The following is a 17,268-nucleotide window of genomic DNA, read 5'->3' as shown; positions in this document are numbered from 1 at the left end:
TAAAGGACAGTTACCGGACAGATGCCCTGCTGTAACCTGGACGCGCCCCCTGGGCTGTCCAGATCACAGCATAGCAAGGAGATCGGCGTCATCTTTGTGCAGCTCACAGTGTATGGCGTGTGTTACACTTTCCCTCTGTCACCTGCTCGACCTGTGTGAGTACCGGCTCCCCTCCCCCACTTCTACCGTCTCCAATGACACCCCCCCCGTCCTGTCACCTGTTGGCCTGTGTGACTACCGGCGCCCTCCCCTCCCCCCCCCCCGCCGCTGCTACCACAGTCTCCAGTTTCAACCCCCCCGTGCTCCTTGCTGCAGCCGCTGCAGGTGTGCATGCATGCAGAATATTGCATTCAGGTGTGCGTGCATGCAGAGCAGTGCATGCATTGTGTGCGTACATGCATAGCATTGTGTGCGTGCATGCAGAGCATTGCGGCCGGGCGTCTGTGCATGCGTGTGGCAGAGCATTGCAGGCATGTGCGCGTGTGACAGAGCATTGCAGGCGGCCGTGTGGCATAGCATTGTGTGCGTGTGTGTGCCAGACCATTGCAGGTGGGTGTGCATGTGGCAGAGCATTGTGGGGAGCACTATGCAGCTGTCCTTGGTGACACTTTAGACATTTGTGGTCGCCAACAAAATTGCTCCGCACTGTGCCCCTAAACTTCTTTTTCCCTTTTCCTTTTGGAAGCACCCAGATTGGGAGGGAGAGCTGTAACATCACACACGAGAGCAGATTCTGCCCACTTTTACTACAGCTGTAATGTGCGCTAATTCTACAGTAGGATTTCAGCAGCTGCTCCCCCTAGTGTTTAACAGTGGAAAATATCGAACATTTTTTTTTTTTTTTTTATATTTTGCTCAATTAAAAACAAATAATATTATAAACAAAACATTACAACATTAATTCTTGACATTTTTTCAGTTATTACATTTTTTTTTTTTTGGACAACACCACCAAAAACACCGCCTCGTTTTTTTTCATGCGTTTTTGCTTGCAGAGTTGTCACAAAACTGCAAGCAAATTCTGATGCCAGCAAAATCAATGAGAATCCTGAACTGTAATGTTCAGGATTTTCGCCTTGCAGATTTGGTGCAGAAAATAATTTGCAGCATGTCAGTTCTTTTGGCTGTTGTTTCACCAATTGACTTCAATGAAGCCAGTCCAAAACGCATTGAAAATATGCAGTTTTGCCTCTGCATTTTTCCTGCTAAGAGATACGGAAATGGTGCAGAAATTTCTGCAACCAAATCTGCAACAAGGAGACATAGCCTTATAATCTAAAGTATATGGGGGGCTGCTTAGTCTACCTGACAGCTGATATCCAGGTAGAGAAGGATCGGCACATTGGAATTCCAGTGGTTATTCCCTTTTGTACACTGGAGATAAGCCATTGCAAGCTTTCTTATGTTTAAGGGGACTTTAGTATTTGGGATTGTAAGGCTATGTTCGCATGCGGCATCTTTTTTTGTCAGTGCATCTTGAATGTATCTTAAAATGCACCAAAAACGCACTGTGGAAAAAACGCATCAAAAACGCCATGCATCTTGTTACTAAGCCATTATACTAGCAAACACTGAGTAAACTTAGTGGCATCCTAAAAGTGGTTGTTGGACTTCCATTAGTGTCCCACTAGTGCAAATCTATTTGCAGCACCTCTGCATTGCACACTCAAACTCATTGTTACTAAGCCATTATACTAGCAAACTATATGCTGCCAGTTTAAGGGCCGTAGTTGCATTGTCAGGGATAATTATTGTTGTTTATTCTGCTGTTAATAAAGCTAGAGCACCGCTGCAATCTACACCACCTCTCAATTTTTACTACCACATTTTAAGTGCACAATCTTGTCGCAATCAAAATGAGTGGCAAAATGACAGATGCTGGTGGAAAGGGGAAGAGGCGTGTTGGAAAAGGAAAAAAGGGTTTGTCCGTGGGGAAGGTGGGTGGCAAAGCTCCATTAACATCTGCTGAAGATAGACCATCTTCCAGCAAAAGTAAGATGTCTATTACTTACCGTGGACAATCCGATGTGCTCCCTTTTTTACGGACACTAACAACTGGAACAAAGGTAGATGATGGCCAAAAAAGGAAAATGCTTGAATGGATCTCAAGTGGTCCAACAAGTGCCCTCTCCGCCACCTCAACTACCGCATCCAAAAAACACCAGTCCTCTGAGTTGTCATCCCAATCACACTTGCTTTCTCCCAGCTCTGAAGTCTCCATCCGCCCTGCACAGTATGGTGGACCTGAGATGGCTGAGTCTGCAGAGCTGTTCAGTCACACTATAGCCTGGGAATCAGAGGTCTGCTCCCAAGCTACAGTGAGTACAGACCAGGAAATGGTCTGCAGTGATGCCCAGAACCTTTGTGACTCTGATTCAGGCCGTGAGGACTAAGTTTCTGAGCATAATGTTGACCCTTTTTCACAAACTGTAACACCTGTTGTTATAGACAATGAGGAACATACTGATGACGATGAGACGCAGATACCAGATTGGGATGACAACTTAAATATTCTGTCAGGGCAAGAAGAGGCTCGGTCTGAGGGTGAGGGGAGTGCAAACACAACAATTGATGAGGAAGTTCTAGATCCCACCTACTGTCAACCCACAGTCAGGCATTCGAGGAGGTCAACAGAGGCGGTGGAGGAGGATGCAAGTGATGACGAAGTTACCTTGCGCCTTCCTGGACAGAATCAGAGCACTGGTAGCACGTCTACAACTGCATCCTCAGCCACCACTCTGCCTCTAAGCACTAGTCGGGGTGGATCAGCAGGTCGCATGCCCTCTAAGCCTTGCCTAGCCTGGTCCTTTTTTGACATAGCAAAAGATCGCCCAAATTATGTGATCTGTAAAATTTGTCGTGATTCTGTTAGTAGAGGGCAAAACCTCAGCAGTTTGACAACTTCTTCCATGAATCGTCACATGAATAAATATCATATGTCCCAGTGGGAAGCTCACCGTGCTGCAATTCGGCCTAGCGGAGCGAACCATCCACCGCCTGCCCCTTATAGTGCATCCGCGCGCTCTTCATCTTCTAGGACTGTGGGGACAGCTGTCACACCTGGTTTTCCGCGCACAACTTCCACCACTGTAACCGCAACAGGCAGTTTGCTTCGTAGGTCGTCAGTTGGTTTGGAAGGGGAAACAAGTGCGTGTGTACAGCTATCTCAGACATCGATAGCACCAACGTTGGATGAAGGCAACATCATGTCTACGCCTGCACTTTCCTCACAAACCTGCATTTTTCCAGGGACACCCTACTCAACACCGTCTACACACAGCAGCCAGATCTCTGTCCCTCAGATGTGGACAAATAAAAGGCCATTTCCTGCGACCCATTACAAAGCTAAGAGGTTGACTTTATCCCTCTGTAAGCTCTTGGCTACCGAAATGCTGCCTTTCCGCCTGGTGGACACACAGGATTTTAGAGACCTTATGTCTGTCGCTGTGCCCCAGTACCAGATGCCCAGTCGCCACTACTTCTCTAAGAAAGGTGTGCCCGCGCTACACCAGCATGTCGCACACAACATCACTGCTTTGTTGAGAAACTCTGTGTGTCAACGGGTGCATTTCACCACCGATACTTGGACCAGTAAGCATGGACAGGGACGTTACATGTCGCTGACTGGGCACTGGGTAACTATGGTGATAGATGGTGAAGGGTCTGCTGCACAATTCTTGCCGTCCCCACGACTTGTGTGTCAATCCTCTGTCTGTCCAAGTTCTGCCACTGCTTCTGCCTCCTCCACCTCGTCTGGGTCCTCCACCTCCACCCCAAGCCTGCCTGGTCAGGCCACCAGCGTTCTGACTGCGCAGAAGGAATCACGCACCCCTCATTACTATGCTGGCAGCAGAGCGCAACGGCATCAGGTGGTCTTTAGCTTGAAATGTCTTGGAAATAAGAGTCACACAGCGGCTGAGTTGTGGGCAGCTCTGCAGACTGAGTTTAATAAATGGTTGTCTCCACTCAACCTGCAGCCTGGTAAGGCCGTGTGCGACAATGCTGCAAACCTGGGTGCGGCCCTTCACCTTGGCAAGGTGACACACGTGCCTTGTATGGCTCACGTGTTGAACCTTGTTGTCCAGCAATTTTTAACACACTATCCCGGCCTAGATGGCCTTCTGAACAGGGCACGAAAACTGTCTGCTCACTTCCGCCGTTCAACCACCGCTGCTGAGCGACTTGCATCGCTCCAGAAGTCTTTCTGCCTGCCGGTTCATCGCCTGAAATGCAATTTGCCGACACGCTGGAATTCGACTCTCCACATGTTACAGCGACTGTGGCAGCACTGTCGAGCCCTGGTGCAATACGTCATGACTTATAGCCTGGGCCAACGAGATGCAGAGGTGGGGCAGATCACCCTTATGGAGTGGTCTCAGATCAAGGACCTATGCACCCTTCTGCACAGTTTCGACATGGCGATGAATATGTTTAGCGCTGACAATGCCATTATCAGCATGACAATTCCAGTCATTTACATGCTGGAGCACACACTAAACACTATTCGGAGTCAGGGGGTGGGACAACAGGAAGGGGAGGAACTACAGGAGGATTCATATGCGCAAGACACAACAACATCACCAAGGTCCAGACGTTCATCATCACCAACGCGGCAGGCATGGGACCATGGGGGACAGGAATCAACAAGGGCACATGGTAGCAGGCGAAATGTTGAGCAAGGTGCAGGAGAACATGAAGAAATGGAGGACGAACTGTCCATGGAAATGGAAGACTCAGCGGATGAGGGAGACCTTGGTCAAATTTCAGTTGAAAGAGGTTGGGGGGAGATGTCAGAGGAAGAAAGAACGGGTAGCACCTCTATGCCACAAACACAGCGTGGACTTGGTCCGCATGGCTGCGCAAGACACATGAGTGCCTTCTTGCTGCACTACCTCCAACATGACCCTCGTATTGTCAAAATTAGAAGTGATGATGACTACTGGCTTGCCACACTATTAGATCCCCGGTACAAGTCCAAATTTTGTGACATAATTTCAGCCATAGAAAGGGACGCACGTATGCAGGAGTATCAGCAGAAGCTGTTACTCGATCTCCTACACAGACAGGCTTACTGTGTTGCCCAGATGGAGACCCTCCCCCAACTTCTCAGACTCCTTTTACATCAGTCCTTCACCTCCCATTTAATCCATTAGCAGCCAGGTGATCCTGACCAGTCTAAGGGGTGCTTCACACACAGCGAGCTCGCTGCCGAGATCGCTGCTGAGTCACGCTTTTTGTGACGCAGCAGTGACCTCATTAGCGATCTCGCTGTGTGTCACACTGAGCAGCGATCTGGCCCCTGCTGCGAGATCGCTGCTCATTACACACAGCCCTGGTTCATTTTCTTCAAAGGCGCTCTCCCGCTGTGACACACAGATCGCTGTGTGTGACAGCGAGAGAGCGACAAATGAAGCGAGCAGGGAGCAGGAGCCGGCGTCTGGCAGCTGTGGTAAGCTGTAACCAGGGTAAACATCGGGTAACCAAGGTGGTTACCCGATATTTACCTTAGTTACCAGCCTCCGCAGCTCTCACGCTGCCTGTGCTGCCGGCTCCGGCTCTCTGCACATGTAGCTGCTGTATACATCGGGTTAATTAACCCGATGTGTACTGTAGCTAGGAGAGCAAGGAGCCAGCGCTAAGCAGTGTGCGCAGCTCCCTGCTCTCTGCACATGTAGCTGCATTACATATCGGGTTAATTAACCCGATGTGTACTGTAGCTAGGAGAGCAAGGAGCCAGCGCTCAGTGTGCGCGGCTCCCTGCACACACAGCTAAGCGGTGTGCGCTGGTAACTCATGTAAAACATCGGGTAACCATACCCGATGTTTACCTTAGTTACCAGTGTCCGCAGCTTCCAGACGCTGGCTCCGTGCAAGCGCAGCGTCGCTTGCACGTCGCTGCTGGCTGGGGGCTGTTCATTGGTCGCTGGTGAGATCTGCCTGTTTGACAGCTCACCAGCGACCATGTAGCGATGCAGCAGCGATCCTGACCAGGTCAGATCGCTGGTCGGATCGCTGCTGCATCGCTAAAGTGTGAAGGTACCCTAAGTCACATAGGACCGATACCGGGGTGAGATATACCTGCCCTCATCCACTAATCCCACATGAGTCTCACAATATATATGTATGTATATGTATATGTATAATATATATATATATATATATATATATATATATATATATATATATTGTAACTAGCTGTAGTACTTTGACGCTGCCCGGGATAGTAACTGTCTCTCCCAGTCTCTGTCTGTGTATCGCTTTCTGTCTGTCTCTCTGTATGTGTCTTTTTTTGTCTGTGTCTGTCTCTGTCAGTCTGTTTCTATCTCTCTGTCTGTATTTGTATCAGTCTACCTGTCGCCATCTCTGTCTGTCTCTCTCTATCTCTTTCTGTCTCTGTCTCTTTCCCCGTCTGTCTTTGTCTGTCTCTCTGCCCAGGTCTGTCTCTCTGCCCAGGTCTGTCTCTCTACCCAGGTCTGTCTCTCTACCCAGGTCTGTCTCTCTGCCCAGGTCTGTCTCTCTGCCCAGGTCTGTCTCTCTGCCCGGCTGTCTCTCTCTCTGTCTCACCACTGACATCATATTACCTCACACATAAGCTTCTTATACTAACAGTTCACTTTGTTCCTATACCAACCACTGACAGTTGCTATTAATGGCCTGCACCTTCCACCTATTCAGTTTAATGGAGGCATGATTTTTGAGAGTAACTGTAAAGCGCGGGGTTAATTTTTACCCGTCAAAACATAGTCTATGGCGTTCCCTGGGTCACATGAGGCGTCTGCAAAATTTCATGATTGTAAATGCGACGGTGCAAATTCCTTTAGCACACACACACACGCGTGCGCGCACACACACACACACACACACACACACACACTCACTGGGGTAGAGCCACTCCCTCAGCAGTAGGAGATGGATGCAGGAACACCTCACTTGTCGATTTTCACTTGGTTTATTATCAGCAGTCACAATCCATTGACATGAGGAGAGCACTAGTGCCTCCAGCACAATAAAATACATAGGCAAAACAGAAGAACATGAGTGTGTCCAGAGGCCTGGATTTTACCTCTGGGACCACACCCCGAGGTGGAGATATGGTGAACAGCCATCCCACCCATCTCTTTAGCTGTCCACAACAAGCCCGGCCCAGGTAATAGAAATTAACCCTCCCAGCACCCAATGTGCTGGAGTACTACATCCGGGTTCACATCACTGATTGCAGAAGTCGCAGTGACACATATCTCCCCTCGTGCACATCACCAGTGATCACATCACAATACATACATACATACATACATACATACATACATACATACATACATACACTGAGCTTTATATATTAGATTTCTTTAGGGTTTCTTTAAAGGATCATGCATATCTCAGACATGTTATTGGCTTAGGTTCTATTTTTCGCTTTATAAGACGCACTTTTGTTCCCCCAAATTTTGGGGGAAAGTAGGGGGTGCGTCTTATAAACCGAATATACGGATTATATAATGCAGGGTCCAGGGGAGGTGGGGGCCGCTCTGGAGCAGTGCTTGGGGCTGCTGGGGGGGCTGGTGGAGGCTGGTGAAGCTGCGGGAGGGAGCCTTTGATCTCCTGCTCCTGCTCATATAATATGCACAGCCACTGTCCATCACTGTGGTGCTGAAACCGCACCGCGGCAATGGGCTGGGGGACCTGCGCATATTATATCTGCCTGTGCTCCCTTTGATCGCACATGCACCCCTGTGTTCGATATGGCCCCCATGCTGCTGCCCATAGTAAAATAAAAAACTCTTTACTCACTCCCTCCAGCGTGTCTCCCCGGTCTCCCTCCTGGTGCTGTGATCATGCATGCAGAGATTTCACTCTGCTGTGCCGATCACATGACCGGGACCGTGAACCAGGAAATGCAGGCAGGAGGCCGGAGCTCAATTTCAAGGAGGGGGACACGAGGGAGCACAGTGCTGGAGAAGGTAAAGAAAGAGTTTATTTTACTAAAAGCAGCAGCATGGGGGCGATATCTAACACAGGGTGATGTGTGCCAGCCACAGGGGGCCGTGTGTGCCAGCCACAGGGGGCCGTGTGTGCCAGCCACAGGGGGCCGTGTGTGCCAGCCACAGGGGGCCGTGTGTGCCAGCCACAGGGGGCCGTGTGTGCCAGCCACAGGAGGCCGTGTGTGCCAGCCACAGGAGGCCGTGTGTGCCAGCCACAGGAGGCCGTGTGTGCCAGCCACAGGAGGCCGTGTGTGCCAGCCACAGGGGGCCGTGTGTGCCAGCCACAGGGGGCCGTGTGTGCCAGCCACAGGGGGCCGTGTGTGCCAGCCACAGAGGACGTGTGCCAGCAATAGTTGACATGTTGCATCACTGGGGGACGTGTTCCAGCACAAGGGGGCTATATTCAATATAAGGTGGCCATATCCAGATTAAGGGGGCTAATTTTAGGATGGGGGGCTATGAGGGACATATACTCTATATGATTTGTTAGACAGACACTGGCATTATAAGACGGACCCCATTTATTAAAAAAAATGTCTATTCCTTCACCAAATTTGGGGGTGCATCTTATAATCCGGTGTATCTTTTAAAGCGAAAAATACGGTAATCAGCATCTCCCTGTGCTTTTACTAACATGTAAATCTCTGGTGTTATTCTTGCTAATAATAGCAACAACAATGATAAATTAGATGTAGTGTTTATCCTGTGCTATAACTCATTGCTATGTTATGTGGCACTTGCTCATAGTGAAGACTAATACTACGTATTCTGATCCTAGTTGCCACTCAAATGCCATTTTTATACAGCAAACTGATGCTGCCAAAGTTCCTGCTTTAAAACCTTTGTTATTTTTAATAAGTAATTGCATTTCTTTATAGATATTGATGAATGTAGAATAACACCAGACATCTGTGGAACAGCAATATGCAAGAACAAGCCAAGTACTTACATGTGTCTTTGTGAAGGGGGTTTCATGTATCATGAATCAACTAAAAGTTGCCAAGGTATGCTTACATTAGGTTACCAAGAGTAAAAGTAAAACTGTACGTTTTATAAGCATATTTGTGACAAAGACTGACATATACATGTTTGCAACAGTAAGAGCTGATCTGGAAAAAGCAGCTCATATGCAGTAAATGAGCCCAATGGAAGAAAAAGGATTTAAAGAGAATGTGTCATGTAAAAAAAAGTGATTAATCTGCAGATATGGATTTAATCGCGTTCGTACACCGTGCGGCCTCTGCACTTAGCTCCTCGCTGCAAGGAGGAAATGAACGCTCTGGCAGCACTGGGCTTTCAGTCATAGAGACATAGCATCAGAACATTATTGACCTCTAGAATAACTCCATATCTGCAAGTTAATAGTATCTGTTTACATGACAGGTTCCCTTTAACAGCTCTATCAGAGAAATCTGGATTTTTATTGTCCCCTTTATTATCAATCATGAGTGCATATTTAGTTAGTTAGATTGAAAAAAAGATCAAATTCAACCTTACTCGACCAATTATAATACAAGTAAAATATATCTTTGTACTGTGTTAGCCAGTAGAGATAAAAAATTGTTTAAAAGAACTGAAGTCCTCAGTTGTTGATACCTTTTCATGCCTAACTGAAAAGATGGTAATAATAGCAAGCTTTCGAGACTACTCAGGTCTTTTCTTCAGGCTCAATATTTAGTTCCATAAAGATGCGGTACATTCTGGTATCCTCCATTTTGAGCCTGAAGAAGAGACCAGAGTAGTCTCGAAAGCTTGCTATTATTACCATCTTTTCAGTTAGCCATTAAAAGGTATCAACCACTGAGGACTTCAGTTCTTTTCCACCAATTATACATTTTTTTTGTGACTAAACTATAACCCACAATGTTGTGTGTACTTAGGAAATCATCCAGCCCTTTTTTAAATGCTGTTAGTGTCTGCCATTACTACCTCTTGTGGTAGGGTATTCCACAGTCTGATTGCTCTAACTGTAAAGAACCCTTTCAAATGTAGCTGCTGATGCATTCAAATACTAGTTGCTTCTACCTGCCATTTCCAATGCAGCTCTGGTCTTCCCCTGCACTGTGACTGCAGTTGTGACCAGCAGGCTCACACAGTATCTTCTGTGTGGAACAGAGGTCACTTTTTCAATGTAAGTGTATGAGACTCTGAACGAAGCTCTCCTAAGATCTACATAAAAAATCTATTCTGGAACATTTTGGTGAAGAATATTTGAAAAAGCTGGTTTCAAAAACGCTACATACAGTACATGCAAACCATCAAGGATACTACCGGTACAATTTACAACCATGCCACAAAGAGCAAACATTCTAATGGTTGTGGATTTTGCTGTTATCAGAAGAGTGACAGGGTAAAATGTAAAATGACTAGGTCATCGAAGATTATTTTCTAGTAAATGTTATTAATATTGTTTATTAAGAAAACTGAATATATGACAAAAAAATACATGTATTTTTAACTTTTTTTTTTTTTTTTTTACTTAACATTTGTTTCTTTGTTTTTTATTTATAATTAAAAATGAGGGACTTTGCTGCTCATTAGCTGTAATTATTACTGTTTAATAAAATGTTACCCAAAAAAGTTAGCAATAATGCAGCGTTGGATATGTCATACGAAGTAACCAAATGTTGGTTAATAGGTCTGTGATTTTTAATGGATCCATGAGGTTCTGTGAATGTTTTCGTTATTTTGAAAAAATAATAGTTTTGCATAGTTCTTGTCATCAGATGGGACCCCCTGTTGTGTTGTACTTCAGTTGATTAATTATTATACAGCTTCATAAGTAAAATGTTTTATGTGCACAATTAAATAAAAACTGATCTGTCAATGCCTATAATGAGTTCTTAAAGAGGACCAACCACCAGGATTTTCATAAATAAACTAAAGCCAGTGCTATACTGGCGCTATCATGCTGATTCTAAGCATATCTTTAGTTGTGAGATCGGATGTATACTTTCTGAAATCCAGGTAAGTAAAGTTTATGAAATACACTGTAACTTGATGAGAGGTGCAGCGGAATATCTAATATGTGGTTGGGTTTTGCTAGTTATTCCCGCCCCTGTCTGCCTGCCTCTCCTCCTGCCTTGCTCCTTATTCCCCCTGTAATAACCGAGACGGGGGAAGAAGGACAAGCAGGTAGACAGGGGCAGGAATAACTAGCAAAATTTAACGCAGAAATGTGGTCCTCCTGTCCTTCATACCACCTACTCATTTTGTATACATCCCCAGTCACTCTACCCTTGCCGATGATTACAGACCATACCTCTCATGTCATCATCTTCAGAGCTCATTGTAGAGCTGCTCACTGTTTAAACCACATAAAGGAAATTTCTATACTAGGAGCTGCAGCTCCCCTCATCACAAATGATAGTTCAGAAACAGAGCAGAATTTTCAACAAGAAAATTATTAAAGGGAATCTTTCACCAGGTTTTTGCTACCCCATCAGAGAGCAGCATGATTGTAAGGTCTCAAAGCTTGATTCCAGTGATAGGTCACTTACTAGGCTGTGTTGTTGTTTAGCTAAAGTGTTTTATCTGCAATAGATTATCACTAGAGGACTTGCTGCCTCATGCTATCTAGCCATCCTTCTTTGTTTAACCCAGCCTTCACCACAAATTAGCAGCTTTCTGTCAATATACAGTGAATACAGGAAGCTGCCAATCAGTTGTGTGGGTGGGGTTATTCAAAACTCAGCGTTCAGAACACTGCTATATCTGTAGTAGAGAAAACCATTAACTCTAGGCACCTAGTCAGCGAAGCAATACATCACTGGAAGCAGAGCATCAGCCCCTACACCATGCTGCTCTCAGATGGGATAGCAAAAATATGTTTACAGATTCTCTCTAGGATTCTTTATTTGTGATGGGTTTTATAGTGCTTAATTAATCTGTGTGCCTTGAAAGCTCTTTTACGACCCAGCTATGTACAGTTGCAGATTATACTAACCTAAGCACAATGGCACTGTATCTTTGATATAGATATAAATGAATGTGAAGAGAAGCGTTGTGAACAAACTTGTGTCAACACACCAGGAAGCTACTCATGTCACTGTGATGGGCGAGGAGGAGTAAAGTTATCACACGATTTGAGCACCTGCGAGGTACGCTTTACGATGCACATTTTGTTAAGCATTAGTCATGTTTTTTGCTGCTCTTGTATTTCTCTTTTGCTTTTTTTCTGCTTTGTTGCCTACAGGACATAATGCCATGTGTACCTTTTGCAATGGAAAAGAGCATAAAGTCTTTGTACCTTGGGAGGATGTTCAGTGGGACACCTGTGATCAGGCTGCGGTTTAAAAGAAAGCAGCCCACCAGGTGAGGAGATTACACTGTTTCTATGTTACAATATCTCTAAGATGAGATCAGGATATAGGTTGTCCTTATTTCTATACGTATTATTAATTACTCATTTCTACAACTACTACATTGTGGAAACCATCCTTTTCCTATGGCTTCTGTACTCCTGGCCTTCAGTCTTGTCTGGATTTTCTTTCTGAAAACATTTCTTGACATTTTCAGCTTTCTCCATTAGGAAGAAAGAAACACTTGGCACAACTCTACTCTGACTTAAAACTGACTGAAATTTGGCTGTAGAGTTTTACTTTTTGGCCCTGGTGATGGAAACAGGCCTCATGGCTTTCTCTTTAATATTTCTTAACAGTGATTTTTATAGTTTCTCACTGCTCATTGACATTGAACAGGTTTCTTCTTAATTCCTAATGTGACCTCTTACAGCTCCGAGTGTTCTGTTTTTATGAAGATAGACAATAACATTTAAAAATAACATTTTTAAAGTACAGCTCAATGTTTACGAATGTAACTATATTTTTATAGGGATTTGTTTATACAGCAAGATTGCTTAAAGATGCACTCTTATGTATATATGTTTTTATTAAATGTGTGTAAAACATTATAATATAATATAGTGTGAATGTGTTAGTATACTCGCCTACCGCAGCTCTCTTCAGTGTCCAGCGCCATTCTGCTTCGCTACTGAATGACATCACAATTGAGACTGACCAGCTCACTCTATGGTCTATGCATGAGACAGGAATCTGACACTCCATAGGGTTACATTGTAAAAGCCACAGTCTAGAGGGGTGACATCATTGTGAAATGGAGTAGAAAGGCGCTGAGCACCGGAGAGAGCAGTGGTAGGTGAGTATATTAATACACTCACACTATACTGCATGCACATATTTAATACAAAAATATATACAGTTGGGTCCAGAAATATTTGGATAGTGACACAATTTTCGCGAGTTGGGCTCTGCATGCCACCACATTGGATTTGAAATGAAACCTCTACAACAGAATTCAAGTGCAGATTGTAACGTTTAATTTGAAGGTTTGAACAAAAATATCTGATAGAAATTGTAGGAATTGTACACATTTCTTTACAAACACTCCACATTTTAGGAGGTCAAAAGTAATTGGACAAATAAACCAAACCCAAACAAAATATTTTTATTTTCAATATTTTGTTGCGAATCCTTTGGAGGCAATCACTGCCTTAAGTCTGGAAACCATGGACATCACCAAACGCTGGGTTTCCTCCTTCTTAATGCTTTGCCAGGCCTTTACAGCCGCAGCCTTCAGGTCTTGCTTGTTTGTGGGTCTTTCCGTCTTAAGTCTGGATTTGAGCAAGTGAAATGCATGCTCAATTGGGTTAAGATCTGGTGATTGACTTGGCCATTGCAGAATGTTCCACTTTTTTGCACTCATGAACTCCTGGGTAGCTTTGGCTGTATGCTTGGGGTCATTGTCCATCTGTACTATGAAGCGCCGTCCGATCAACTTTGCGGCATTTGGCTGAAGCTGGGCTGAAAGTATATCCCGGTACACTTCAGAATTCATCCGGCTACTCTTGTCTGCTGTTATGTCATCAATAAACACAAGTGACCCAGTGCCATTGAAAGCCATGCATGCCCATGCCATCACGTTGCCTCCACCATGTTTTACAGAGGATGTGGTGTGCCTTGGATCATGTGCCGTTCCCTTTCTTCTCCAAACTTTTTTCTTCCCATCATTCTGGTACAGGTTGATCTTTGTCTCATCTGTCCATAGAATACTTTTCCAGAACTGAGCTGGCTTCATGAGGTGTTTTTCAGCAAATTTAACTCTGGCCTGTCTATTTTTGGAATTGATGAATGGTTTGCATCTAGATGTGAACCCTTTGTATTTACTTTCATGGAGTCTTCTCTTTACTGTTGACTTAGAGACAGATACACCTACTTCACTGAGAGTGTTCTGGACTTCAGTTGATGTTGTGAACGGGTTCTTCTTCACCAAAGAAAGTATGCGGCGATCATCCACCACTGTTGTCATCCGTGGACGCCCAGGCCTTTTTGAGTTCCCAAGCTCAACAGTCAATTCCTTTTTTCTCAGAATGTACCCGACTGATTTTGCTACTCCAAGCATGTCTGCTATCTCTCTGATGGATTTTTTCTTCTTTTTTCAGCCTCGGGATGTTCTTCTTCACCTCAATTGAGAGTTCCTTACACCGCATGTTGTCTGGTCACAGCAACAGCTTCCAAATGCAAAACCACACACCTGTAATCAACCCCAGACCTTTTAACTACTTCATTGATTACAGGTTAACGAGGGAGACGCCTTCAGAGTTAATTGCAGCCCTTAGAGTCCCTTGTCCAATTACTTTTGGTTCCTTGAAAAAGAGGAGACTATGCATTACAGAGCTATGATTCCTAAACCCAGTCTCCGATTTGGATGTGAAAACTCTCATATTGCAGCTGGGAGTGTGCACTTTCAGCCCATATTATATATATAATTGTATTTCTGAACATGTTTTTGTAAACAGCTAAAATGACAAAACTTGTGTCACTGTCCAAATATTTCTGGACCTAATTGTATCTAGGAGTGCTTTTTTAATGTAACCCCTTCACAACTTTTGACATACAAGTATATCAAAAGTCGTGTTCCTGCCTTTGATGTGAGCTTGTACGCTAAGCCCACATCCTGCCCCACACATGACAGCTGGTTTAATTAGCCATAATGTGCCTCTAACAGCCACGGGTGCATTGGAGATCCGCCCGCTGTTAATAACAGTTTAATCCCGCTGTCATTCTCTGATAGCGGGATTTGACTTGTACTAGACGGGGGATCACGTAATTTCTCCTGACAGTCGACGTGATCGTGGGGTGCCGATGGGTTTTCATGACTGCCAGGAGTCTGCTCATGAGTGCTTGTCATTTTTGTTTCTCCTGTGAACGCCTGCCCATGGCCAGCATCCATAGGAGATTTTGATTTCTGCTGTGCTGATGCACTACAATAAGACAATTGTAACTTCAATTCCCTTAAAAGACTATTAAATACAGTAAAAAAAAATGTGAAAAAAACCCAACAAGTTCATATCATCCCCCTTCGTCCCATTAAAAATAATTAAAAAAAAAAAATACACTTTTGGGATCTACCTCAAAATGGTATCTGTAAAAACCTCAGCTTAAGGCGCAAAAAATAAGCCATCACTTAACCCTAGATCCCGAAAAATAAAAACGTTATGGTCATGGAAAATGGTGACACAAGCAAAAAAAAGATTATTTACAAATTTCAGAATTTTATTTCACCACTTAAATAAAAAAAAATGCATATACATGTGTGGTATCGACATACTCGCACTGACCTGGGGAATCATAATGGCTGGTCAGTTTTGCCAGATAGTGAAAATGGTAAATAAAAAAATAAATATTTTAAATTGTAGAATTGCACTTTAATGCAATTTCAAATGTGTTCCTACTTTCCAGTGCATCACATTATAAAATGAGTGTTATTCAAAAGTACAACTCGTCCTGCAAAAAACAAGCAACAATACAGCTATGTTAACGGAAAAAAATAAAAAGTTGTGACTCTTTGAAGAAGGGGAGGAAACATAAAAGCAAAATGAAAAAATGGAAAATCGCCCAGTGTGAAGGGGTTAAAGGAGTGACCGGAGTCCACTCATGTCCTGTGTATAGTGTCCTTCACAGTGTGATTACTGAATTGACTGGATGAATGAACAAGCCCCACAAAATTCAGTTTTTGCTCTAAAAGGTTTCTACACGAGACCAATGGTCTGTTTCTTTCAGAATCCATAGTTTACTTACTAATTAGTAGTCGTGGTTCATAGAGTTAAGCAGGACTACAAAATCCAGCATACTGGTCTCCTGTTCTTTGCTTCAAAATATAAGATATGGTCCTCTTCCAAATTTTCAAAACTTTCCAGGCCCTTTTGCGCCTATTGGTTCAAGTCTTTTTTTTTTTTTTTTTTTTCCTCATACCCTTGCTGTGCCACGCTTTTTTTTTTTAATATAAATCAAGTGACGCTGCTTGCTCTCTCTGAGCCTTTCACCTTGCACTTTAGTTGAATGGTGTATACATTTTTTTGTACTGTCTTTTTTTATAGAGTTGAAAAATAAGTTCTTAATATGTTTGCTTTATATTTTGGCACATATTAGACTTGTGGCAGAGTTCGACTTTCGTACATTTGATCCTGAAGGTGTCCTTTTCTTTGCTGGTGGCCATCAGGACAGTTCATGGATAGTTCTTGCTCTGCGAAATGGGAAGCTTGAGCTGCAACTGAAATATAATGGAATAGGACGAGTGACAAGCAGTGGACCAAAACTAAGCCATGGTATTTGGCAAACAGTAAGTATATCGCAGATATGAACACTGAGTTTGTGAGTGACGCGTCTATGGGGTCGGGGGTTACTAGTCACTGGGCCGCAGTGCTTCTCCTGTGACGCTGCGGTGGCCTTGCCCGGTTCGGTGACACCGGGTGTCAATAAAAGCTGAGGATGGGGATGATTGGGTTAGTTGTCTCGTGACGCCACCTGTGGTATGCGGCTATGAAGGGAGCCGCCGCTGCAGGATATCACTCTCTTCTGGGGTGGATGGTAACGCAGCTTGGGTGTTTCAGCTCTCCACAGGTAGAGCTCACCCCAGGGAGGATGATGATGGTGGTAGTGACTCACCTAGGGTATGGGGTACTCTGTCCCGGGCCGTATATTTACGGGGACAGTTCACTGGGTGGCCGTTGCCCGGTTCCGTGATCCTGGGGGTTGCTTGAAGGGGATTATATACAGGGGAATATTTATAAAGTTTGTATCGTGACACCACTTGCGGGTTGCAGTTATGGTGATGGAACCGCTGCAGCACATTCTCTTACCGCTGGGGCTGATGGTAATGACAGCCTGGATGTTGGGCCCTCCGAAAGTAGGGCAGGGGCCCCAGGGGGTAGATGATGGAGTTAGGCACGGAAAGAAGGTAGGCCACACAAGGGATTGCAGTATAACTCTGT

At 44.6% G+C, this 17,268-nt stretch overlaps 1 protein-coding gene across 4 annotated transcripts in view; it reads left to right on the top strand.

The window, feature by feature from the left end:
• Nucleotides 1-17,268, top strand: part of GAS6 (growth arrest specific 6) — a 157,149-nt gene that overhangs the window by 88,652 nt on the left and 51,229 nt on the right. For all 4 annotated transcript variants that reach the window (XM_075336420.1, XM_075336418.1, XM_075336421.1 and 1 more), the window contains 4 exons: nt 8,855-8,980; nt 11,955-12,076; nt 12,172-12,290; nt 16,427-16,616. In XM_075336420.1, coding sequence (XP_075192535.1) covers nt 8,855-8,980; nt 11,955-12,076; nt 12,172-12,290; nt 16,427-16,616 — 557 coding nt within the window. The remainder of the gene's footprint in view (nt 1-8,854; nt 8,981-11,954; nt 12,077-12,171; nt 12,291-16,426; nt 16,617-17,268) is intronic.

Source organism: Anomaloglossus baeobatrachus, chromosome 2 (genome assembly GCF_048569485.1).
Source record: "Anomaloglossus baeobatrachus isolate aAnoBae1 chromosome 2, aAnoBae1.hap1, whole genome shotgun sequence".
Lineage (NCBI taxonomy): Eukaryota > Metazoa > Chordata > Amphibia > Anura > Aromobatidae > Anomaloglossus > Anomaloglossus baeobatrachus.
The sequence above is the reverse complement of the archived record's forward strand: the minus strand, read 5'-3'. Positions and strand labels throughout refer to the sequence as shown.